Source organism: Myotis lucifugus, unplaced genomic scaffold, assembly GCF_000147115.1.
Source record: "Myotis lucifugus unplaced genomic scaffold, Myoluc2.0 scaffold_45, whole genome shotgun sequence".
NCBI lineage: Eukaryota > Metazoa > Chordata > Mammalia > Chiroptera > Vespertilionidae > Myotis > Myotis lucifugus.
The window spans coordinates 1,100,005-1,125,287 of record NW_005871093.1 but is presented as its reverse complement, the minus strand read 5'-3'; the positions used below and the strand labels follow the sequence as shown (position 1 = coordinate 1,125,287).

At 45.0% G+C, this 25,283-nt stretch overlaps 1 protein-coding gene across 1 annotated transcript in view; it reads right to left on the bottom strand.

The window, feature by feature from the left end:
• Positions 1-17,698: 17,698 nt before the first annotated feature.
• LOC102421459 (S-adenosyl-L-methionine-dependent tRNA 4-demethylwyosine synthase) overlaps positions 17,699-25,283 on the bottom strand; it is a 116,869-nt gene continuing 109,284 nt past the window's right edge. Inside the window, exon 15 of the mRNA XM_006088280.3 lies at positions 17,699-18,856. Coding sequence (XP_006088342.1) covers positions 18,635-18,856 — 222 coding nt within the window. The 3' untranslated portion in view covers positions 17,699-18,634. The remainder of the gene's footprint in view (positions 18,857-25,283) is intronic.

The following is a 25,283-nucleotide window of genomic DNA, read 5'->3' as shown; positions in this document are numbered from 1 at the left end:
CGGTGGTGACTGTACTGTGAGACAGTAACATGGAAGCCGAGAGCGGGCCTGGGTCTCGTTGATATTGCTGAGCCGCCAAAGCACACGCGGAACACCCGCCATCTGAGATGGCAAATGTCTTCTGTGAATAAGCCACCATTGATCTGGGACGGCCCCTCGCCACCCAGTGCGCACTGACGGGCCTCTGTGGTCTCCTCCAGCAACACCCGCACCAGCCTGCGGGCTCTCCCCACGCCTCCCAGCTCAGCCAGGGAGAGCAGGTGGCGGCGGCCGAAGGACTCGGGATGGAATCTGGGGGAACCCTGCCTCATGAGCAAGCCAGAGAGCAAGCCGCCTCTCCCCTGAGATGTCTGAAATGTCAGCACTGGCAGTGATCTCTCTGGTGTGAAGCAATGTCCCATTTTTTGTCCCCTGTAAACTCAGTCCCCACGTACAAGCAGCACCATGAGCCTTCCTTTCTCTGGGAGGTCGGGTGGAATGGAAGGTTGCGCCCAAAGGGGAAAAGGCCTTTCTTCCTGCTTGATCTGAACAAATCCAGGGGAGGCCTTCGACTGGCTCAGCCAGAGTCCCGCTCACATCTGCACCCCTCACCATACCCAGGAGACGGTACAGCACCTGACCCTGGTTCTGTGGCCAACCTTGGCGTCGGCACGAAGTGTTCACCAGGCCCCACCCCAACCTCTATGCAGTGGGGAGAGCCAGCGCACCCCCCAAAAGTGGGGACGTCATCGCGGGCTGACAAAGAATCACTGGCCCAGCAGCCCACACTACCCACTGCAGCTCTGAGGGACATCCTGCAAACAAGAACTACCTGAGGGGAATGAGCAACGCATCTGCCGCTCTACCAACAGCCAACATGGCTGCGAAGCGCAGCTCTGAGAAAGGGTGCAGGTCCCTCGGGGTGGGGTGCGGTAGGGAGTGGAGAACTAAGCAGTGGTGGTGGTCGGGGAAAACAAAAGCAGCCTTCTGCAGGGTCCTGGGCCTGCCCCGGCCATCCAGGGCCTGAAAGGGCCTTTCCTTGCTTTCTGCATCTGGTAAACTCTTCATCCTTCAAGACACAGCTCAGAGGCTACCGGCTCTGTGCAGCTCTCAGTTCTCCGAGACCAAGGCGCTTCTCAGTCCTGCTCCCTGTTTCCAAGAATATTTTGCATGGACCTCATTGAATTTTAATCTCTGGCCCGTGGGTGCTGCTCTCTCCTTGGGGAGGGCAGGGACTGAGTCTCACAGTGTGAGGCGCCTCTTCCAGCTCCCAGAACAAGAATCTGGCACTCAGCACAGGCGCTCCATACCTGCTGGGTGTGCGGATGAGCTACACAGGCAAGAATAGGTTTTCTGTGGCCAACGGCGTTGTTGTTTCCCTTCTCTCCTAATAGAACCCACTTCCCAGTATAGAGGCTGAAAATGTGCTCTCAGCCTCTCTTGCACCTGGGGGTTGCCAAGTGACCCATTTATGATAAATAAAACTTAAAGAGAAGTCTCCAGGGGACTTTCCCCCTTCTCAATAAGTAGCACAGACCGAGAGAGAAGAGCTCTCTTTCTTGTCCCTTTCCTTCCTGCCTTTCAACATGGCGACGAGAATGTGATGCTGGAGCTGTGGCAGGCCTGTTGAGACCATGATTCTGTGGTAACAACTTTTCCAATCTAGATATATGTATAGAGATTAAAAATTTGATTTTTAAGGTGCTAGAGGTATTTACAGTCAACTATTTGGGGGGGGGGGTGCAGGTTGCTTCAAGGGCCGGAGAGGGAGGCAGTGCCAGACTGGAGGAGGTTGCGCATGTAGCATTGGGGGGCGGGGCACCAGGGACTCCAGGGACTCCAGGGTGGGCGGCACAGCTGGACCCACCCCCAGGCGGGTCCAGCTGTGCAGCTTGACAGCAGACAGCAGGGCCTGCTTGGCTGTAGCCACGGCGACCCGTGAGCAGGCAAGTGTGTAGCAGGCAGGCCCCGCAGAGAGCAGAGAACCACGGGGAGCAGGCCTAGACCATCAGTAAGACATCCCCTGAGGGCTCCCGGATTGGAGAGGGTGCAGGTTGGGCTGAGGGACGTGTCCCCCCCCCCCCACCCTGTGCACGAATTTCGTGCACCAGGCCTCTAGTCCTTTATAATAAAAGGCTAATATGCAAATTGACCAAACAGCAGAACGACCAATTGCTATGATGTGCACTGACTACCAGGGGGCAGATGCTCAGAACAGGAGCTGCCCCCTGGTGGTCAGTGCACTCCCACAGGGGGAGCATCACTCAGCCAGAAGCTGGGCTCACAGCTGGCAAACCCAGTGGCAGTGGTGGGAGCCTCTCCTGCTTCCGCAGAAACGCTAAGGATGTCTCCTTCAAACTTGCCTACAGGTTTGAAGGAGACAGAGGTGCATCAGGCAGCAGAGGGAGAGTGTGGGCAGCTGTGTCAGGCCGAGGGGCCTGCACTTGCCTACAGGTTTGAAGGAGACAGATATCCCCCGAGGCTTTCTGGAATACAAGAGGGCGCAGGTCGGGTTTAGGACACCCCCCCCCCCCCCCCCCCCCAGTGCACGAATTTTGTGCACCGGGCCTCTAGTATGTTCAAAATGATGCAGGGGGGGAATTGGAATGTGCCTGGTCTTTGATTATTCATCTTTAGATCCAACCTGGGCACCACCTACTTCCACATGTTGTTCATATGAGACAATAAAAATGCCTAGTATTTAAACAAGTTACTGGTAGGAACACATGCTGACACACGTGTTCATGCTCATGATGACAGTTAGGTACTCTACATAGAAATATCTTTTCCCATCTAGCACCAGTATAGAAAAAGGAGAAGTCAAAACACCTCAAAATATTATTAAAATAGTGTCCATGTTTTGTTTCCAACTATCAATTATGTCCAGTTAAGTGCAGAGTCTTGTTCCCAGGTTCCAAGAGTATTTTGCATTTGCCTCACTGAACTTTAATCTCCAGCTCATGGGTACTGCTTCTCTCCTGGGCAGGGGGCCAGGACCAAGTCTATGAGGATAATGTTATAATAATGTTAATAATCTCATAATGATGTTCTGTGACTTCAGCATAAACCCAAAGGTCTGAACTCCTGGGTCAGCCACCTGAACATGCACAGTCCTGCTCCTCTCACCTCACTCCCCAAGGCTGTGGCCTGAGATGGCAGCATGAGGAAGGATGCTGGGCCTCCAGGGCAATCTCTCAGTCAATCACATACACAAATGCCAGGGGTTATGCAAATATGTAAAAAAGCTCTGTGCTAAATTGCTGTAGGCAAAAAAAAAAAAAAAAAATCCAGGCAAATGTGTACTTTAACCAGCAAGTCAGTGAAGTAACCTGGATAACAATCACAAACTCAGAAGTTTGAGTTTAGAAACAGGGGAGCTGGTCAGGGATGAGGTGAGGATGGGAATTACAGAGGGAACAGCATCGGGAGCCCAGGGCAACGGCCCTGGGCCGGGCAGTGAGGTGCGTCAGGCAGCAGAGGGCGAGTGTGGGCAGCTGTGTCAGGCCGAGGGGCCTGCACTTGCCTACAGGTTTGAAGGAGACAGGGGATGGTTTGGGGGGCGGGACATGCTCAGATGTGCACTCGGGAACTCTCACTCTGGCAGTCTGTCTGACGGCTGGACAGAAGGGGGAAGATGGAGTTTGGGGTGAGGCATAGCCACAGTTCTGACCAGTGCCTGTCATTTCAACCCTGAATTTGGAGGGTGTGGGCCATGCACTGTGCCTGGCCCACAGGCACGGCTCAATCAATGGCCGCTGATAATATTTCTATGACAACGAGTCCGCCAGCTCCATCTGCAGGCTGATGGAACTCACCCAGGGGGCTGCTGCTGCTGCTGCCAGGCTTCTGTCAGTGATGCCGAACACCCAACCCGGGGGCACAGCAAACACTTGCCAAGAACCGGCTGCCACGGGCCTTTCAGCTGTGCCTTCCCATCTACCAGATTCTACCTCCACATTCGCCTCCACATTCTACCAGACTCACGAGAGCCTTGCTTTTCACCCTGCAGCCCAGCTCCCAGCCCTGACTCTGGGGCTCAGAAGCTGACTCTTGTGGAGGAAGCACTGGTTTCGGGTTATCTGGGGAGGGTTCAGGTCAGAGACAAGGCAGAGAAACCCAGGTCCCAATGTCCCAGGTGCCTCCGGGCCTTTCATCAGGAATTCTGTGCAGCAATACATCGCACGAGTTCCAAGACCACCCTTTGCCCTGCAGACAGCACAACCTGATCTCAGTGTTCTTGCTAAACCCAGATGTGCTCAGGCCACCGTTTTAAAGGTCCAGGCTTCCCCTGTTGCCGTGTAATCATGAAGCTGCTCGGGAATGAACTGGACTGTGGTCCGGCTCCTGGGCCCTTCTCTCTGCCCCGACTCACCCCTCCTCCAAAGGGGAGGCCAGGGGTCCCCATGTTGGGGGACAGCCAGGCCATCGAACTGCCCAAGTGACAGGCAGATCAATGAACTTCTTGTAGGAAAGGGAGGGGAAGGACTTAGCTAATACAGAGTGTAACTTTCTAGTAGTTCTCACTGAGCCAGTTAAGTGGGGCTACGCAGTTATCTTCTCAGTAAGGAGGAAGGTGAAGGCATTATCAGGGCTTCATGGTGTCTTGATAAGAATTTGCAAAAACCAGAGACAGAATTGCAGAACATTTGCCTGTTCCGATTTTCTACAATACACGCTGCCTCTGCTTGTCCAGAGTCGTCTCCTTGAGTCAGTTGCAAACATATTTGCCTCACAGTGAGCTCTGTGGTCGCTCTCCGTCTGTCTTTCTCTAACATCCGGGCCAGAATTCCCACAAATGTCAATCTAAGTGTACGAGGTTCCTCCTAAACGAGAGGGCCTTTTCCTCTGGAAAATTAATGAATTTACAACACTGTACCCAGCATCTGCAAAACCTCGTCCTGAAAGTAACAGGATTTCGTATAACGGGCGAAAGCACTAAGCTGGCTGCCAGCCAACAAGACTTGTCTCTGCCAACTCGCATCAAGTCAGTGGGCCCAGGAAGAGTTCATCAATTTGTATTTAAATAAAAAGTGAGAAAAATAACCCAGCACACTGAAAGAACAGAAAGAGATTAAATAATCTTTCAGCTTTAAAAATATGCTGTTTTGAATATATTCTACTCCAACTATAGGCTGAATTCCAATTTCAGGACCTTACTTAAGGAAACGGTTAGAGGCTTACTCCACAAATTAGTACAAAATACATTTCCTTATCCCGTTGATCATTAATCATTTAAGTCAGCAGTTCTCAACCTGTGGGTCGCGACCCCTTTGGTGGTCGAACGACCCTTTCACAGGGGTCGCCTAAGACCATCCTGCATATCAGATATTTACATTACGATTCATAACAGTAGCAACATTACAGTTATGAAGTAGCAACGAAAATAATTTTATGGTTGGGTCACAACATGAGGAACTGTATTTAAAGGGCCAGAAGGTTGAGAACCACTGATTTAAGTAAAACGTATCTAGTCATATGTTTCTTCACACAAATTATTTTTACATAATTAAGCTAACTGTGAGAGTTTGGATTCTCTGTTTTAAGCTTAGAATTAAATCATAAGCTTCTGTTATTAGAAATCCTTCAAAAACTTTCCCTGGTGCTAGCATTCCACGAAGTGTTGGTTAGGTCGCGGATGGCCCTCACCCTACGGGCATTTTCCTGTCGTCATCCCTAGTTCACCTGTCCCTGGCTTCTGGCGCCCTGGACAGTCTTTTCTTGATCCGCCCTCCTCCCTGAGTTGCTGTGACTTATGGCTGGTTTCCCTCCTGCCTGTCTCCCCCGACTATTCCCCCTGCTTTCCCTGCCCGGCCACTACCTGCTACAGCTCCTGGAGGCGTGGCCTCTCCTCTTCTCTGTTTATTTCCTCTCCTCGGGTCATCTCAGGCCTCCTGGAGGCTCTGATTATAACTTGCGATGATGATTCACACATTTCACCTCCCACCCCAGACCTGTGTGCCTGACTAGTGTTTCCACCTCCCCCTTGGAAGTCAAGCCTCTGTGTCCAAAAATGAACCCAAGATCTCCCCCAGGCCTGGCCCTTCCGGTATCAGCCAGCGGGAGAATGGCACTAACTCCGTCCTGGTCAAGCCAGAAAGCCAGGAGTCACCCTGGACATTTCATCCCTCCTCCCCACTCTAACCCATTTGTGGCCAAATCTAAGGTCCCTTTCAAACCCACCCACTGCTCTCCATCCCAGCCCCCAGCGTCAGCACGCAGGGGTGTGCACTGCGCAGATGCCATCCCCCACGCCCGTTCTACAGGAATACTTAGTAACTCACCTTCCTGTTGGGTCTCTCCAAGCCATTGTCAACCTGCAGCTAGTGACCTTAGGAAAATGCAAATCTAATCATGCTGTTCCTTTGCATAATTGCTCTCAGGGCCTGGCTGGGTCATCACCCACCATGTTCCTCTGGTTTCCCTGCATGGCCTGGCCCTTTCCAGCACCTTCTTTGGCATCCTCCAGCCACTGTGGCCTTCCTGCAGCTGCTCAAATGTGCTGGAACCCTCCCCCACGCGGCCTTTACCTGCGATGTCCTTCTTCCCCACCCACGTCTGGGGTCGGGATTCTTCACTTAGGCCCAGCACAGTCAGTGCACCCCTCTCAGACTAGGAAATCTCTCAGTTACAGCCACACGGTGATTGTCCCTCTGCGGAGCATTATGATCACAGTGTTCGGTGAATAACACTTATTTGTGTGAATCTTTGTCTTTGGTGAATGTCTATCAGCATCGTAATGATAAGAATTATGTTTTCCTCTTGTTTTTACCAATGAATCCTCAGCAACTAGAACATGATTGGAGCTCAATAAACATTTGTTGAAGCAATGAATCACCTAGAAAATATACTGTAATATAATTTTGCCATTCTTTCAAAAATATTAAATGCCTAGTTCATTTTGTTACCAGTGGGGAAAGGCCCTCGTCCCCACCTGTTGCTTGTGGGAGTGGGCTTTCTGAGATTCACACAGGACGATGCGATATTGTAGAAAGCTTTATTCCTGTGAAATTAAAACCCTGAGTTCCCAAGGTCCCATCTCCTTTTGTCCCTCAGAAAAAGAAGTGTAACTGGGGCTTCAGTAGAGCTAAAATCAAAGCCAGGGTGCAGAATTTCTGTTCCATATTTGCATACCCTAGTCCAGCATCAGGCTAGCTTGGTTTGTGTTCCCAGTTGTAGCCCATCATCAGTTCATTGCATGTGGGGTCCACATGGCTATAGAGGAACACAGGCGAGTGCAAGAAAGCAGGAACAAGAGAGTGCCATGAGCCATGAGAGAGAAATCCTTTGGGGGATTATGTATCCCCAAATTTTCACAGGCTTGTATTGGCTCCACCTCTTCTAGCAATGATGTCTGTTCCCAGGTTTGACAAGCACCTTCCCTAGGTCACCCTAATTTCACTGAACAAGCATCCATCCTCCCCTTTTTCCAGTCCCTTCTTCCAGTGATCTGCAGGGAGTGGGCTGGTAGTCCCCTGGGGAGTGCAAACTTAGAGCTTCCTAGTGAAGCTGCCCAAATGACATGCCTATGTCTGGCCTTCCCTTTGCTCCTCCCCTATCCTCCTATCTAATAATAGACAAACATGGTAATTGACCGTACCTTTGCTATGCCTCCCATTGGCTAATCAGTAAGATATGCAAATTAACCGCCAACAAAGATGGCAGTTAATTTGCATACATAGGCGTGAAGCGGCGAAGACTGAAGGCGGCTCCGGCCAGAGTGAAGGCCTGGGTCCCGGGTGCCAGAGGAAAACCGGTGCTGGCAGCCAGGGGAAGGGAAGGCCTAATGCACGAATCTTTTTGTGCAACAGGCCTCTAGTTATTAATAACCAGCTAATTACAACAGTATCAATTTTATATTTAGGTTTCCTGGATTTTGTTATTATAATATGTTATAAAAATAACTTTAAATACTAAACTTATCTTTTTCTTTAAAATCATTCAGTCATTTGTTAAAAATAAAGGCTGTTGGAACTGGCTGGGTAGCTCAGTGTGTAGAGGCATGTTCCTCGAACACCGGGGTTGTGGATTTCATCCCCAGTCAGAACACATATAGATCAACTAAAGAATGCATAAATTAATAAACAACAAATTGATTTCTCTCTTTCCCTTCCTTTCGCTCTCTAAAATTAATTTTTTTGTTGTTGTTGTTGGAGATGTCTTTATTTTATTTTATTTTTTTATTTCTTAAAGTATTACAAAGAGTATTACACATGTCTCCTTTTTTCCCCCCCTTGACATTCTCCCGGCCTCCCCCACCCCCTTTGTGTCTTGTGTCCATTGGTTATTCTCATATGCGTGCATACAAGTCCTTCGGTGGATCTCCTACCCGCCCAACCCTCCCCAGGCTTCCCACTGTAGTTTGACAGTCCGATCCATGCTGCTCTCCCTCTGTATCCATTTTTGTTCATCAGTCTATAATAGTCCTAATTATCCATAAATGAATGAGTTCATGTGGTATTTTTCTCAGCTTCCCAGGGACCATTCTCAGCGTCACAGGGGCCCGTCCCAGCCTCACAGGGGCCGTCTCAACCTCACTGGGGCCGTCGCAACCTCCCGGTCCGTCACAACCTCACGGGGATATCTCAGCCTCCCAGGGTTGATTTGACTCACCGGGACCGATTCAGCCTCACTGTGGCCGTCTCGACCTCACTGGGGCCGTCTCAACCTCACTGGGGCCGTCCCAGCCTCACCGGGGCCGTTTCAACCTCACAGGGGCTGATTCAACCTCACCGGGGCCGTCTCGACCTCACCGGGGCTGTGTCGACCTCACCGGGACCGATTCAACCTCACCAGGGCCATCCGGCCTCACAGAAGCCGTCTCGACCTCACCGGGGCCGTCTCAACCTCACTGGGACCGATTCAACCTCACTGGGACTGTCTCAACCTCACCAGGGCCGTCTCAGCCTCACCGGGGCCGTCTCAGCCTCACAGGGGCCGTCCTAGCCTCACGGGGGCCGTCCCAGCCTCATGGGGGCCGTCTCAGCCTCACGGTGGCCGTCTCGGCCCCACGGGGGTCGTCTCGACCTCAAGGGGGCCGTCTCAGCAACATGAAGTTTGGCATTCTGTCCTTTGTTGGGCGGCTCCTTGCTGGACAAAATTTCCAGGCATTCCTGGTGGCTGAATATCTGGTATGCTTGCTTAGATTTCGTTTTCTACCAAGTGCACAGATTGCCTGTGCATTTGCTGGTACAACGGTTCCACGTCGCCGGCCCTGGCGGGTCCGGCTCCGGCTTCCTCCGAACCTGATTCTGCTTCTTGAGTGTGTCCTTTATGTATGCGAGGAGTTGAAATCTGCATTCTGCTGGGCTGGGCTGCAAAAGCGCCAGTGGTTCCCTTTGTGCCACTGGCACAGCTTGGATGGGGATGTAAATTGAGTAGGGCGGGGTCCCCGGGAATCACCAGGGTGGAGCAAGGGGCAATGGCGTCTCAGCGACGCCTCGCCTCTCGCGTCCCCGAGTGCCGGCGAGCAGCTCCGCGAGACAGCCACTCTCACTCTCCGGCCTGTTGCAAGGCCATCCCGCCTCTCCCGGTAGGGGTCTGGGACCTCAGGATCCCGCCCCAAACAAGCTCAGTGGATTTGAGAGTCTGCATCCCCTTTCGATTGAAAAAAACCGCATCCAGTTGCAGCCCACCTGGCGCACAACTCTGCACCTCTGTTCTTGGAGAATCACCAGGGCGGGGCAAAGGGCAATGGCGTCTCTACAACTCGCCTCTCTGCGACTCCACGTCCCTGTGTCCTCGAGCGCCGGTGGGCAGCTCCGCGAGCAAGCCACCCTCGCTCTCCAACCCGTTGCAAGGCCATCCCACCTCTCCCCGTAGGGGTCTGGGACCTCAGAATCCCGCCCCAAACAAGCTCAGTGGACTCGAGAGTCTGCAGCCCCTTCTGATTGAAAAAAACCGTGAATCCAGTTGCAGCCCGCTGGCGCGAGACTCCGTACCTCCGTTCTTAGAGCCTCTGCACAACTTACTCAGTCTCAATGCTCTTCTTTCTTTCCTTCCAGTTGTAGAGCTTCCACTGGGCCAGCTTTCCCATGGTTCTGAATGATAGCTGTTTGTCTTATAGTTGGTAGTCTCGATGTTGTTGTGGGAGGCAGCACGCACAGGTCTGTACCTTACGCCGCCATCTTGGTTCTCTAAAATTAATTTTTTAAAAAGTAAATAAGTGAAGGAAGGAACGAACGAAAGAGAGAGAAAGACAGGCTCTTGGTATACATTGCCAAACTGCTTTTGAAACGTCTATATTCTACCTTAATATAATGATATAAAAACTATGCTAATTTAATGAAAAAATACTTTAACTTGCATCTTTGCTGAGAGTGAATAGTTCTTTATATTTTGTAGCTATCTGTACTTCCTCACTGATAAAAACTTTATGCCCTGTCTTTTGTTTATTTAACCAGTCAGGTCTTAAACTTTTTACATTAAATTATATGAGATTTTAGAGTAAGGATTTGTCAATTATATTTTATGCAAATTATTGTTCCCAATTTTTGCCTTTTAGTTTATGTGATGTTTGATATTAGATACTTAAACATATCCCACAAAGAGTTTTTGACCTTTCCTTTATGAGTTCTTTGTTTTTGTATCCCCAAGTGGTTCTGAAAGTGTGGTCTCTTAGCATCATTTGCATAACCCAAGCCTGACAGAAATGCAAAATATTCCCCATTCACACCTACAATACCAGAGACTCTGGGGGCCCCAAAATCTGTTTTAACAAGCCCTCCAGGTGATTCTAAGACATGAGGAAGTTTGGGAGCCACTGGTCACTGGTCAAGAAAGGCCTTCCTCACCTAAGTGTTTTGTTTCATTTTACTCTTTTTGGTATTTGGTATAAACAACTGAACTACTTTTTCTTCCCAATCCCCATTGAGTTATGATGCTTCCTTTGTTCCATATTGGTTTTTATAAACACATTCAGGTTTACCTCTGTGCTTTCTTTTAGAGCTTTTCTGAGTTGCATTTCACATATCACAAAATTCACTCATTGAAAGTGTATAGACTCTGCATATTTAGTTCCTTAAATCTGATTTTAGTTACTTTTGTCCTTGGTGAGACTGCCTGCAGGTTTGTCAATTCTGATTCTTGACAAAGAACCAACTATAGGTTTCACTGTTCTTTTCTATTGGTGTTCTTTCCTTTATTTCATTATTTCTGCTCCAACCTTTATTACTTTCTTCCTTTCCCTTCCTTCAGGTTTAGCTGTTCTGTGAGGGGGCTGCTTCCATGCCGGGGGCTGGCCCTGCCCCAGCCTGGTCTGGAAACTTTCGAGTGTCAGGCCACCTCCAGGTCCTTGACCACCCCCCGCCCCCCCAGGAAAGATTTCAAGGACAAATCAGAGTGCAAATAAAGCAAGTTTTATTCAAGTAGAAAAAGAGAGGCCACAGTGAGGGCACAGCTGTGAAAAAAGCGAAAAGTACGCATCCAGGGGAATGTGAGCCAACTGGTGAGTTTGCGCATGCAGTCCATTAGTTCTTTCATGTTTCCAAGATTGTCTCCAAGCTTTGTGGTGCCAAATTCTGACACTGCCTTCTGGTTGGGAGGCGGTTGTGTTCCTAATATGGTCGCTTCCGGCAGTGTCATGGTGTTTGTCCCACTCCGTCCCTGTCCCCCTTCTACTTGTGGTGTCAGTTTTCATTATAATGATGGTACAATGAGCTTTGGTCGGTCTCTGGTCAATATGTCCTCCATCCTGGGATGATCTGGTTCTAGCCAGTCCTTGTTGTTCACTCTACAACCAAAACAGGGGTTTCCTGCCATAAACTGTTTTCTCTTTGATCATGCCCAGAGGTGGGGGCTTTGGGAAGAAGATGTGGGCTCCTACTTCATTCCATTTGTCTGGATTTTTTTCCTAACGTCTTTCTATCCTGCCTCAGTTTCTTAAGGTAGACAGCTAGGTTATTAATTTGAGAAATCTATTTTAATACAGGCATTTTCAGTTAGAAATTTCCCTCTAGCAACATCCCATGTTTTGGTATGTTGTGCTTTCATTTTCTATGATCTCAAAGTCTTTTCTAACTTCCTTGATCCATAGAGTAAAGGTGTCTAATGTTATGTTAATGAGCTGACTTTTGGAAAGACCCCTAGGTAATCTAAGGATGGAGCTGGCTGTCTGGGGAACCCACCATGACCAGAGGGTAGGACCTCTGAGGAGGGGAAAGGGGCTGGATATTGAGCCCAATTACCAATGGTCAGTGATTTAATCAATCCTATGTAATGGAGCCTCCATAAAAACCCAAACAGATAGGGTTCGAGAGTTTCTGAGTTGCTGACTGTGTGGGGGTGCTGGGAGAGTGGAGCTCTTGGAGAGGACATGGAAACTCTGAGCCCTTTTCCCACACCTTAACCTATGCGTGTCTTGCATCTGGGTGCTCCTGAGTTATATCCTTTTATAATAAACCAGTGATCTAATAAGTAAAATGCTTCTCTGAGTTCTGAGAGCCACTCTAGCAAATTACCTGAACTCAAGGAGGGCAGATCATTGGAACCTACAATCTACAGCCAGTCGGTCAGGAGCACAGATGACTTCTGACTGGAGTTTGAAGTGGAGTGGGATTGGGGGTAGTGTTCTGGGACTGAGCCCTCACCCTATCTCCAGGCATATAGTGTCTGAATTTATTGGAATTGTAGGATACCCAGCTAGTGTTGGAATTTCCTTGGTGTAAACTGGAGCAAAATCACATTCTTTAGCTGTAATTTTAAATGTATTCTCTTAGTGGCTGTTCTTGGGATTACAATTAGCATCTTAACTTTAAAAATCTACCTTGGACTCATACTAACTTAATTTCAGTAGTGGATAGTCAGTAGTTGCTCCAATGTCATACTTATGTTCCCTCTATTTAGCGCTATTATTGACATACGAATTACATCTTCACATATTGTGAGTCCAATAACAGTTTTATAATTATTACTTTAGGCAGTTGTATTTAAAACAGATAGAATTAAAAACAAACATAAGTTTATACTGTCTTTTTAAAAACCTATGTGGTTACTGTTCGGGTCGCCAAAGGAGGAACGTAGGAGGCCGAAAGGGGTAAAGAATTATGAATTTATTAGGTCATCTGGAAAACCAGATGGGCTGAGCCCCAAAATGGCGCCAGCACCCAGGGACAGGGAGTCGGAGATCTTAAAGGACTCTAGGCGGGCTTTTCCTGGGCAGAGAACTCTCTGGGCGGGTCCTGAGGGAAAAGATAATGGTCTTAACAAGTGGACTGTGGTCGTAGCAAGTGCTAAGCAAAAGGGAATGTCTGCTGTGAAGTGCTCTAAAGCAGTAGTTGCCAACCGGTAGTCCGCGCGGACCACTGGTGGTCTGTGAGGTCTGAAAGGTTGGCGACCGCTGGTCTAAAGGCCAGTTCCCAGGGCAGGGGGTGTCCATTCAGTCATTCGATCAGACATAACAGTTACTTTTCCCAGTGCTCTTTACTTCTCCATGTGGCTTCGAGTTAGTTTCCAGCGTACTTCCATGAAAGCTTGAATGGTTCCCTTTAGTATTTCTTGTAGGGCAGGTCTGCTAGTGATAAATTCTTTTGTTTTTGTTTATCTTTTAATGTCTTGACTTCTCCTATGTCTTTGAAGGAGGATTTAGCTATAGAATTTTTGGTTGAAAGTCTTTTCTTTCAGCACTGGGGAGGTATCAGCCCACTGACTTCTGGCCTCCATGTTTTCTGATGAGAATTCAAGTTCGTTTTATTGTGGTGCAGGAATTTCTCTTAACAATTTTCAGTTTGTTGTGCAGCTTTGGTTAAATGTTAGAATTCTAAAAGTCTTTTATTTTAGTTCATATTTTTATTGTTTTAGAGGGAGAGTGAGTTCACTAAAGTCCTTTCCCTGTCATTTTGGAAGTTGATCTCTTCATAGTTTTAATTATTATTATTATTTTTTTTATTAAATCTTTAATGTTCAGATTATTACATTAGTTACTCTTTTTTCCCGCCATAACTCCCCTCCACCCAGTTCCAACCCCACCCTCTGCCCTCACTCCCCACCCACTGTCCTCATCCATAGGTGCACGATTATTGTCTAATCTCTTCACTCACCCCCACACCCCTTTCTCCCCCCCCCAAGAATAGTCAGTCCATTCCCTTTCTATGTCCCTGATTCTATTACAATCACCAGTTCATCAGATTATTTATTCACTTGATTTTTAGATTCACTTGTTGATAGATATGTATTTGTTGTTCATAATTTGTATCTTTACCTTTTTCTTCTTCTTCCTCTTCTTAAAGGATACCTTTCAGCATTTCATATAATACTGGATTGGTGGTGATGAACTCCTCTAGCTTTTTCTTATCTGTGAAGCTCTTTATCTGGCCTTCAATTCTGAATGATAGCTTTGCTGGATAAAGTAGTCTTGGTTGTAGGTTCTTGGTATTCATCACTTTGAATATTTCTTGCCATTCCCTTCTGGCCTGCAAAGTTTCTGTTGAGAAATCAGCTGACAGTCGTATGGGTACTCCCTTGTAGGTAACTGATTTTCTTTCTCTTGCTGCTTTTAGGATTCTCTTTGTCTTTTGCTCTTGGCATTTTAATTATGATGTGTCTTGGTGTGGTCCTCTTTGGATTCCTTTTGTTTGGGGTTCTCTGCGCTTCCTGGACTTGGAAGTCTATTCCTTTCACCAGGTAGGGGAAGTTTTCTGTCATTATTTCTTCAAATAGGTTTTCAATATCTTGCTCTCTCTCATCTTCTGGCACCCCTATAATTCGGATGTTGGTACGCTTGAAGCTGTCCCAGAGGCTCCTTACACTATCTTCATATTTTCGGATTCTTTTTTCATTTTGCTTTTCCGGTTGGGTGTTTTTTGCTTCTTCATATTTCAAATCTTTGACTTGATTCTTGCGACCCTCTGGTCTGCTGTTGGGAGTCTGTATAATATTCTTTATTTCAGTCAGTGTATGCTTAATTTCTAGTTGGTCCTTTATCACAACATCGAGGGTCTCGTTAGATTTCTTGAGGATCTCACTACATTTATCGGCGGTCTTACCAGTCTTTTCGAGGATCTCACTACATTTATCGGCGGTCTCACCAGTCTTTTCGAGGGCCTTACTCAATTTATCGGCGGCTTCTAAACAGTTCTTTAAAGACCTTAAAAGTGTGGTTTTGAACTCTATATCCAACAGTTTGCTTTCCTCCAATTCTGTCGTTTGTGTCCTGTTTCTTTGTCTCGGCATTTTTTATGCTTCGCTGTGTCGATAGAGTGCCTTTCTGTGCTAAGTGTCCCAATTACCTGAGGTAGACACTCTTGGTGCACCCCCTTGTGGGCTTTGTGCACAGTCTTGTTGTGGTTAAGCCTTGATTGTTGTAGTTATCACTGTGAGGAATTGACCTCCAGGCCAATTGGCTGTGAGAATCAGCTGTGTCTGCGGTGGGAGAACTTCTGTGCTGGAGACACCCCTCTGGGGCTAGACTTGCTTTGATGGGGCTTTGGTGCTCACTGAGTCTGCCCCCTGAGTGTGTCTTTTATGGTTCCACGGAGCTGTAAGCTGGATGGTCCCCCTCTGACCTCTGGGCTTCCTGGCTCCTGGATCTCTAGGGAGGTGCTAATCTAGCCTTTGCCTGCGGCTATCCAGCAAAAGCCTCCCTGCAGGGCTTGGGCGGGGCGGGTCCCACGGGATCACCAGGGCGGGGTTAGCAATTATGGCTGCTCTCAGTCTTGCCCTCAGAGGCTCTGCTTCTCAGTGTCCCAGTAGTCGCTGCAAGCCCCATGGAGAGAAAGCTGCCCTCGGGTTCTGACCGATGCCAGACAGTCCCGCTTCTCCCGTATGAGTGTGGGTCCTTAGAGACTCGCCCGGAACTGGAGCTCAGAGCCTGAGACTCCCTCCCGATTGAAAACGTCAACCGCGCCCTCAGCCTCCAGCCCGCTCCGCATGCACTCCGAACCTTAGTATTTTACTTCAGCACTGCGCCTCCTCTGAGCCTCGGTATGCTTTTCTCTTTCCTCCTAGTTGTAGAACTTCCACTCAGCCAGCTTTCCTGTGGTTCTGGATGATGTCCGTTCCATCTTTTAGTTGTATTTTTGAAGTGGTTGTTCGAGGCAGCAAACTCCCGTGTTTACCTATGCCGCCATCTTGGTTTTCATAGTTTTAATTATTTTTGATAACATGTTTTAATACCTTGTAAAGCAATTTTCCTTTAATAATTATTTCCCTATAAGTTTGTAACTATTTGTACCCATTTGGGTAATTTTTCAGGTGAATGTTAGAATCATTGGCTCAAGCTCCAATGATAATTTCCAGTGGTCATTTAGGAGCCTACTTTCAAAATAAGTCACCTTCTTGGAATATTCAGGCTTCCCATCCTCTCCTACTTTAATACCACTCAGGGAACGTGATGAATTTTTTCATGTGGATTTCACTGTAGTTTTCCTAGGCATTTACATTTTGTTGTTGTGACTGTGAACTGTGATTAATATGCCATGTTGTTGTTTTTTTTAATATAAAGCAAACATTTCCTGGGGGGAATAAAAACAACTCATTTGTGTACCTAAGGTTAATGAAGTCAGGAGGGCTCTTTCAGCAACTGAAAGGTTTTTCTGTTTTGTTTTTTCTTTGAAGCATCAGAGTATCTTTCTCCAAGTTAAATCTTAAGCAGAACCTCATACATAAAAAATAAAAGCGTAGTTGCCTGGTTGAAAAAGAAGATGAGGGCCCTACCTCGTTTTTCTCAGTGGTTAGAGCAGTGATGGCGAACCTGTGACACGCCAACTCATTTTTTTGGTTGATTTTTCTTTGTTAAATGGCATTTAAATATATAAAATAAATATCAAAAATATAAGTCTTTGTTTTACTATGGTTGCAAATATCAAAAAATTTCTATATGTGACACGGCACCAGAGTTAAGTTAGGGTTTTTCAAAATGCTGACATGCCGAGCTCAAAAGGTTCGCTATCACTGGGTTAGAGCATCGGCCCATGGACTGAAGGGTGCAGGTTCGATTCCAGTCAAAGGCATGTACCTGGGTTGCAGGTTCAATCCCCGGACCCAGTTGGGGTGCTTTCCGGAGGCATCCAGTAGATATTTCTCTATCACATCGGATGTTTCTCTCTCTCTCTTCCTCACCTTCCTCCCTCCCTTCCACTCTCTCTAAAAATCAGTGGGAAAAAATATCCTCAAGTGATGATTAACCAAAAAAATTTAAAAAAGAAATGGAGGATGAGGGATGGTCCAAAGCCCTGCAGGCTCTGCCTCCTCCTCATTGCACTCCCTGAGGTATTTTCCAACAACTGGCTGCTTGGTTACCTATCACAAATAGGAGCTCACCTGTGGGCTCCTTAGTATAACCTCTTGTTTATTTGTTTTGTTTTTTAACATTTCATTCTACTTCAAGGTGTTTTTCCATTTCTGTTCGTGACTACTAGCATACCTGAGTTTCAATGAGATCTTGCCTCCCTGAGCTAGGCCACCCCCAGCTCGTCTCTCGTAAGTCAACAGAACAGGAAACTGAACATAGGCTTGAAGATGTGGTCGGTTCAAGAAAGAACATGTGATTTCTGTGGTACTTTGTCACTATCCCATCCTGTGTCACAAAAGAGAGAAGTATTTTGACTCTATGACTTATAAATACAGGGCCAATTTGCAACTAAATAAGTAGGTGGATTATATTATGTGTGAATTTTACTCCAGCAGAGAAGAGAGATCTGAATGAAATACTGATAGATAAGGAGAAAGTATTTCTGAAAAGACTAGACGCATCTTTAAAACAAACACTCAAAAGAAATCTGTGTTCTAAATGTCTACAAAAGATTTTTTATTAATAAAATTTTTAGGATAAAGAAATTTAAAAAATAACTATAATACTTTAAAAAGCTATTGAGTATTTCATATTTACAATGAGAAAAAACTTGAACCTTAAAGAACAGACTGAGTAAATTACCTAAGGCAACAAGAGCAAAAGAAGATGGTCAGACCTGCTATATGTGTACTCATACGAGGCTTAAACACTGACTTTTTAAACAAAAAGCAAATTGTACTCATTGTTTCAAGGTTTGTGAGACTAAGTATTGAATGACATCAGATGGCAATTCCTCTTATAGAAAAGAGCTTTCACTCTAATCCAGCCCATATATTACCCTCTATGGCAATTTGGGAATGGAATGATATCTAGTCCAGTTTTAAAACCAATTCAGTTTCTAAAGGGTTGGCACTAAAAAATTTGAAGTAATATATGCAGTATTTTAAAGTAACTGAGAATTATGACAACTTAAGTTACTTTCAAATCTAAGAAGGGAGTGGATACACTTACCTCAGGGCCGTACAATCCACAAGGGCTATAGCCGCAAGGGGAAGAGGAAGATACTCATTCCGTACAACATGAATAGCACTCTAAGGGTGGTGTTACTAATTATAACTCAAACTGTCAGTTAGATCCTAATAATGAGTATGTATACTCTCCCCTCCCCCTCCCCCCACTGTGAATTTCTTCTGAGAAGGAAAATCAGAAAAGGGACTGAGTTCTGGAAAGAAATGGTGAGACTGTGGAACTCCAAGAGTGAAGCTGTCTCCTCAGTCCCAGGACATGACTTGCATCCCCAGGTCCTGCCTTACAGTCTCCTGGGTATGAAATATAATTTGTGTAATTTTTCCTTGAAAAGATCACGGTGGAGTCTGAGAACCCGCTGGGGCCGTCAGTTTTTGTCCTTCAGTATCCTAAATGCAGACAATGTCAACATCCAGAAATATCCTTTGATTTGTTCTTCCTCTGAAATCGTGTGTCCTTGGGATCAAAGCCTCTTTCATTGGCACCAAATAAAGCCCAGTGAGGAGTTTTCGCCATATAATCCTCAGCGCTGAAAGTCTTTGATCCACCACTGTCTTCATATTCCTGGATGAGCTCCTGGAAGCGGTTATAATCAATCCACGTCCACCATTCTCTATCAATCTTAAACTAGAAAGGAAAAAAGTAAACAGGTCAGAAGTAAATACATCCATTTAAAAAAAATCAAATAAATACCAAAAAGTTAAAAATGAGCCTGATCTTCATCCCTATCGTGATAAAGAAAATGTTTTTCATGCTTCAGATATGGTTACATATCAAAGCAAAATAGTCAGAGGAGAATTTCTGTTACCTTAGGACTCCAGCCAAACTGAACCTGAAAGACCAAATTGCTGAATAAAGAATACATTCCGGAATTGAAAGTCAAGTTTATCTTGAGCGATATCAATGAAAGAGGATTAACTAAGTTTTTGGCGTTATCAGGTGTTAATGGTCAAGCTAATTCTAATTTTTCTTGTCACTATTTTTTCTTTTATTAAAATTTCACTTTCAATTAGTTTACATTCAATATTATTTTGTATTAGTTTCAGATGCACAAGCATATACTTTGCAAAGTGATCCCCCTGATAGTTCAAGTACCCACCTGGCACCATACATAGTTATTACAATATGACCATATTCCCTATAGTTTACTTTACCTCCCCATAACTATTTTCTAATTACCAATTTGTACTTATAATTCCCTTCACCTTTTTCATGCATCCCAACTTCCCTTGCCTCTGGCAATCATCAGTCTCTTCTCTTATCTATGAATCTATTTCTGTTTTATTTGTTCATTTACTTTGTTTTTTAGATTCATATGTAAGTGAAATCATATGGTATTTACCTTCCCCTGTCTGACATATTTCACTTAGCATAATACCCTCTAAGCTATTGAAAATAATAAAATTTCATTTTACCAGAAACACCAATCAGAAAGGATATATGCACCCATATGTTCATAGCAGCACAATTCACCATAGCTAAGATCTGGAAACAGCTTAAGTGCCCATCAGCAGATGAGTGGATTAGAAAACTGTGGTACATCTACACAATGGAATACTATGCTGCTGTAAATAAAGAAGGAATTCTTACCATTTGCAACAGCATGGATGGAACTGGAGAGCATTATGCTAAGTGAAATAAGCCAGTCAATGAAAGAAAAATACCACATGATCTCACTCATTTATGGATAATAAAGACCATTATAAACTGATGAACAAAAATAGATACAGAGGCAGAGCAGCATCGAACAGACTGTCAAACTACAGCGGGAAGGCTGGGGAGGGTTGCGGGGAGGGAGGGGGTAAGAGATCAACTGAAGGACTTGTATGCATGCATATAAGCATAACCAATGGACACAGGACACTGGGGGGTAGGGGAGGCCGGGGGAATGTCAAGGGGGAGGGGGGGGAGGAGACATATGTAATACTCTTTGTAATACTTTAAGCAATAAAACAAAATTTAAAAAAATTCATTTTTATGGCGAAGTAATATTCCATTGTATATATGTACTATTACATATATATCCACTCTTCTATTGATGGGCTCTTAGGGAGCTTCCCTATCTTGGCTATTGTAAATAATATATAAAAGGCTAAGTGACTGTCCATACATCTGTCCAACCGTCCAACTGACTGGTACATATGACGCGCACTGGCAATTTAAAAATAAACGTTGACTCGCCCATGCGTGATACATATAAAGTTCTCACTGGTGCCAATCGCATGCATGGGTTTCAATCTGTCATTGTCGACCATGAATTTGGTTGTTTTTGTTGACATTTCTATTATAAAGGGCAAATAGCGATATTAAAATATTTCTTCTAATTAATTTCCTTTCAATGTGCACAAATTCGTCCACTGGGCCACTAGTTGTAAATAATGCTGCAATTAACTTAGGGGTGCATATATCCTTTTGAATGAGAGTTTGGAGTTTCTTTGGATGTACACCAGAAGTGGAATTCCTGGGTCATAAGGCAGTTCCATTTTTTGCTGTTAGTTGATTTATTGATGATAGCCATTCTAACAGATATGGTTTTAATATGCATTTTCCTGATGATTAGTGATTTGAGCATCTTTTCATGTCTGTTGGCCACAGGTATATTTTTTTGCAATGGTGATGGGATCGTTTTCTTAGTTTCTCTTTCTGATAGTTGGTGTATAAAAATGCAATCTCAATTTCTGAATATTTATTTTGTATCCTGCAACTTTAGTGAATTTATCAGTTCTAGTAGTTTTTTGGTGGAATCTTTTCAGGGTGATCTTGTCATCTGCAAATGACATTTTTACTTCTTCCTTTCCAATCGAAATGCCTTTTACTTTTTCCTTCTGTGTCTAATTGCTGTGACTAGAACTTCCAGTACTATATTGAATAAAAGTGGTGAAAATAGACATCCCTGTCTTCTTCCTGATCTTAAGAAAAACACTTTTAGTTTTCCCCCATTGAGTATGATATTAGCGGTGGGTTTGTCATATATGGCCTTTATTATTTTGAAGTATGTTCCCTCTATTTCTAATTTGCTGAGAGTTTTTAATCATAAATTGGTGCTGGATTCTGTCATCTACTGATATAATCATATGATTTTTACCCTTCATTTCATCTTTGTGGTGTATCATATGAAATGATTTTCAGATATTGAAACTTGCATCCTCTGAATAAATCCCACTTCATCATAGTGTATGATCTTTTTACTATATTACTGAATTCAGTTTGCTAATATTTTATTGAGGATATTTGCATCTATGTTCATCAGGGATTTTGGCTTATAATTTCCTTTCTTTGTAATGTCTTTATCTAGTTTTGGAATCAGGATAATGCTGGCCTTGTACAATGAGCTTGGGAATCTTTCCTCCTCTCAAAGTATTTGGAGAAGTTTGAGGATAGGTGTTAGATATCAAGCTATAGTACAAAGCCACAGTTCTCAAAACTGCCTGGTACTGGAAAAAGAACAGACATATAGACCAATGGAACAGAACAGAGAATCCAGAAATCAACCCAAGCCATTTTCCTCAATTAAATTTGACAAAGGAGGCAAGAGCATACAATGGAGTCAAGATAGTCTCTTCAATAAATGGTGCTGGGAAAATTGGACAGATACATGTAAAAATATGAAACTAGACCACCAACTTAACCATACACAAAAATAAACTCAAAATAGATAAAGGACTTAAACATAAGATAGGAAACCATAAAAATCTTAAAAGAATCCATAGGTAGCAAAATACCAGACATATATCATAGCAATATCTTTATCAAACAGCTCCTAAGGCATTAGAAACTAAGGAGAAAATAAACAAATGGGACTACATCAAAATAAAAAGCTTCTGCACAGCAAAAGAAACCACCAACAAAACAACAAGAAAGCCCACTGCATGGGACAACATATTTGCCAATGTTATATCTGATAAGGGCCTAATCTCCAAAATCTATAGGGAACTCATACATCTTAACAAAAGGAAGATAAACAGTCCAATCAAAAAATGAGCAAAGGACTTAAAGAGACACTTTTCGAAAGAGGACATACAGAAGGCCAAGAGACATATGAAAACATGCTCAAAGTCACTAATCATCCAAGAGATGCAAATCAAAATGACAATGAGGTACCATCTCACACCTGTCAGAATGGCTATCATCAACAAATCGACAAGTGCTGGCGAGAATGCGGAGAAAAAGGAACCCCAGTGCACTGCTGGTGGGAATGCAGACTGGTTGGAAAACATTATTGAGTTTCCTCAAAATATTAAAAATGGAACTCCTATTTGACCCAGTAATCCCACTTCCAGGAATATATCCCAAGAAATCAGAAACACCAATCAGAAAGGACTATGCACACCTATGTTCATAGCAGCACAATTTACAATAGCTAAAATTTGGAAACAGCTTAAATGCCATTAGCAGATAAGTGGATTAAAAAAACTGTGGTACATCTACACAATGGAATACTATGCTCCTGTAAAAAAAAAAGAAAAAGAACTCTTACCATTAGCAACAGCATGGATGCTAAGCGAAATAAGCCAGTCAGAGAAGATAAATATCACATTATCGCACTCATTTGTAGAATATAATGAACAACATAAACTGATGAACAAAAATAGAGCCAGGGACAGAGAAGCATCGAGCAGACGGTCAAACTTCAGAGGGAAGGTGGGAGTGGGGGTCGGGGGGGAAGAGTTCAAACAAAGGACTTGCATGCATGCATATAAGCATAACCAATGGACACAGACACTAGGGGGGTTGAGGGCATATGCTCGATGGCCGGGGAGAGGTCAATGGGGGAAAAGGGAAACATATGTAATACCATTTGTAATACTTTAAACAATAAAGGAATTAAAAAGAAAAAAAAAAGTCAATTCAATAAAGGGAAATAATCCAATTTGTACTCTCTTAGAAAATTGCTTCTCAAAAGTAATTATAGAATAATGACCAGAAGTTAAGAAAACAGAGCGTACATTAAGAAAAACTACTAATTGAACTGTGGAGGCTTTTAATTCATAGTATTTATTTGACACTCATTCATGTAAATGTGTAATATGTTGACACTTGATTTATAAATAGACAAAACTGTTAGCCACTGTCTTTTTAAAAAGAACCTGATTGCCCTAACCGGTTTGGATCAGTGGATAGAGCGTCAGCCTGCGGACTCAAGGGTCCCAGGTTTGATTCCAGTCAAGGGCATGTACCTTGGTTGCGGGCACATCCCCAGTAGGGAGTGTGCAGGAGGCAGCTGATCGATGTTTCTAACTCTCTATCCCTGTCCCTTCCTCTCTGTAAAAAATCAATAAAATATATTAAAATAAAAAGAACCTGATTAGGAGAAACCAAGATGGCGGCATAGGTAAACACCGGAAATTGCTGCCTCGCACAACTACTTCAAAAATACAACTAAAAGACAAAACGGACATCATCCAGAACCACAGGAAGGCTTGCTGAGTGGAAATTCTACAACTAGAAGGAAAGAGAAAAGCACAGAGACTCAGAGGAGGTGCGGAAGTCAAGTGCAGAGGTATGGAGGCGCACGTGAAAAGGGCTGGCAACTGAGGACGCGGTTGTCTTTTTCCATCGGGAGGGAGTCACAAGCTCCCGACTGCTCTGAACTCCAGTTCCGGGCGAGTCTCTGGGGACCCAGACTCATACGGGGAGAAACTGCGCTGTCTGGCATCGGGCGGAACTCGAGGGTGGCTTTCTCAGAGGTGCTTGCAGCGATTACCGGGACACTGAGATGCGGGGCCTCTTAGGGTAGGACTGAGGAGCAGCCATAGCTGCTTGCTCCACTCTGTTGATTCCCTGAGACCCCGCCCCACCCAATCTGTGCGCAGAGGCTTTTGCATATGAATGGCCTGGCCCTTTGCAATCTAAAATTACCTAACAAACTGCAGCTGGATCAGAGAGACCCAGAACATCCAAAAGAAGGCCCAAGGCCCCACAGCAGCTTGCATTGCTTCATAGCTGGGCCTCATCTGGGCACCTCCAAACCCCAAACAAAGAAGAGGAATCTGCAGATCTCTCTGTAGCTCCTGCTGGGTAGCCTCAGGCAGAGGCTAAATTAGCACCTCCTTAGAGATCCAAGAGCCAGTGTACCCAGTGGTCAGAGTGGGACCATCCAGATTACAACTCCTCAGATCCATAAGGGACACACTCAGGGGGCAGACTCAGTGAGCACCAAAGCCCCACTGAAGCAAGCCTTGCCCCAGAGGGGTGTCTCCAGCACAGAAGTTCTCCCACCGTAGACACGGCTGATTCTCACAGCCAATTGGCCTGGAGGTCAATTCCTCCCAGTGATACCAACAACAATCAAAGCTTAACTACAACAAGACTGTGCACAAAGCCCACAAAGGGGTGCACCAAGAGTGTCCACCTCAGGTAATTGGGGAGGCTGAGCCACTGGGCCCTATAGGACAGCTAGCACAGAAAGCTACTCTATCAACACAGGGAAGCAGCCAAAATGTGGAGACAAAGAAACAGGTCACAAATGACAGAAATGGAGGAAAGCAAACGACTGGATATAGAATTCAAAACCACGGTTATAAGGTTTTTCAAGAATTTTCTAGAAACCGCCCATAAATTTAGTGAGACCCTCAATAAATCTAGTGAGATCCTCGAGGATATGAAAAAGGACCAACTAGAAATTAAGCATACACTGACTGAAATAAAGAATATTACACAGAGATCTAACAGCAGACTAGAAGATCGCAAGAATCAAGTCAAAGATTTGAAGAAGCAAAAAACACCCAACCGGAAAAACAAAAAAGAAAAAAGAATCCAAAAATATGAAGATAGTGTAAGGAGCCTCTGGGACAACTTCAAGTGTACCAACATCCGAATTATGGGGGTGCCAAAAGAAGAGAGAGAGCAAGATATTGAAAACCTATTTGAAGAGATAATGACAGAAAACTTCCCCTACCTGGTGAAAGAAATAGACTTACAAGTCCAGGAAGCGCAGAGAACCCCAAACAAAAGGAATCCAAAGAGGACCACACCAAGACACATCATAATTAAAATGCCAAGAGCAAAAGACAAAGAGAGTATCCTAAAAGCAGCAAGAGAAAGAAAGTCAGTT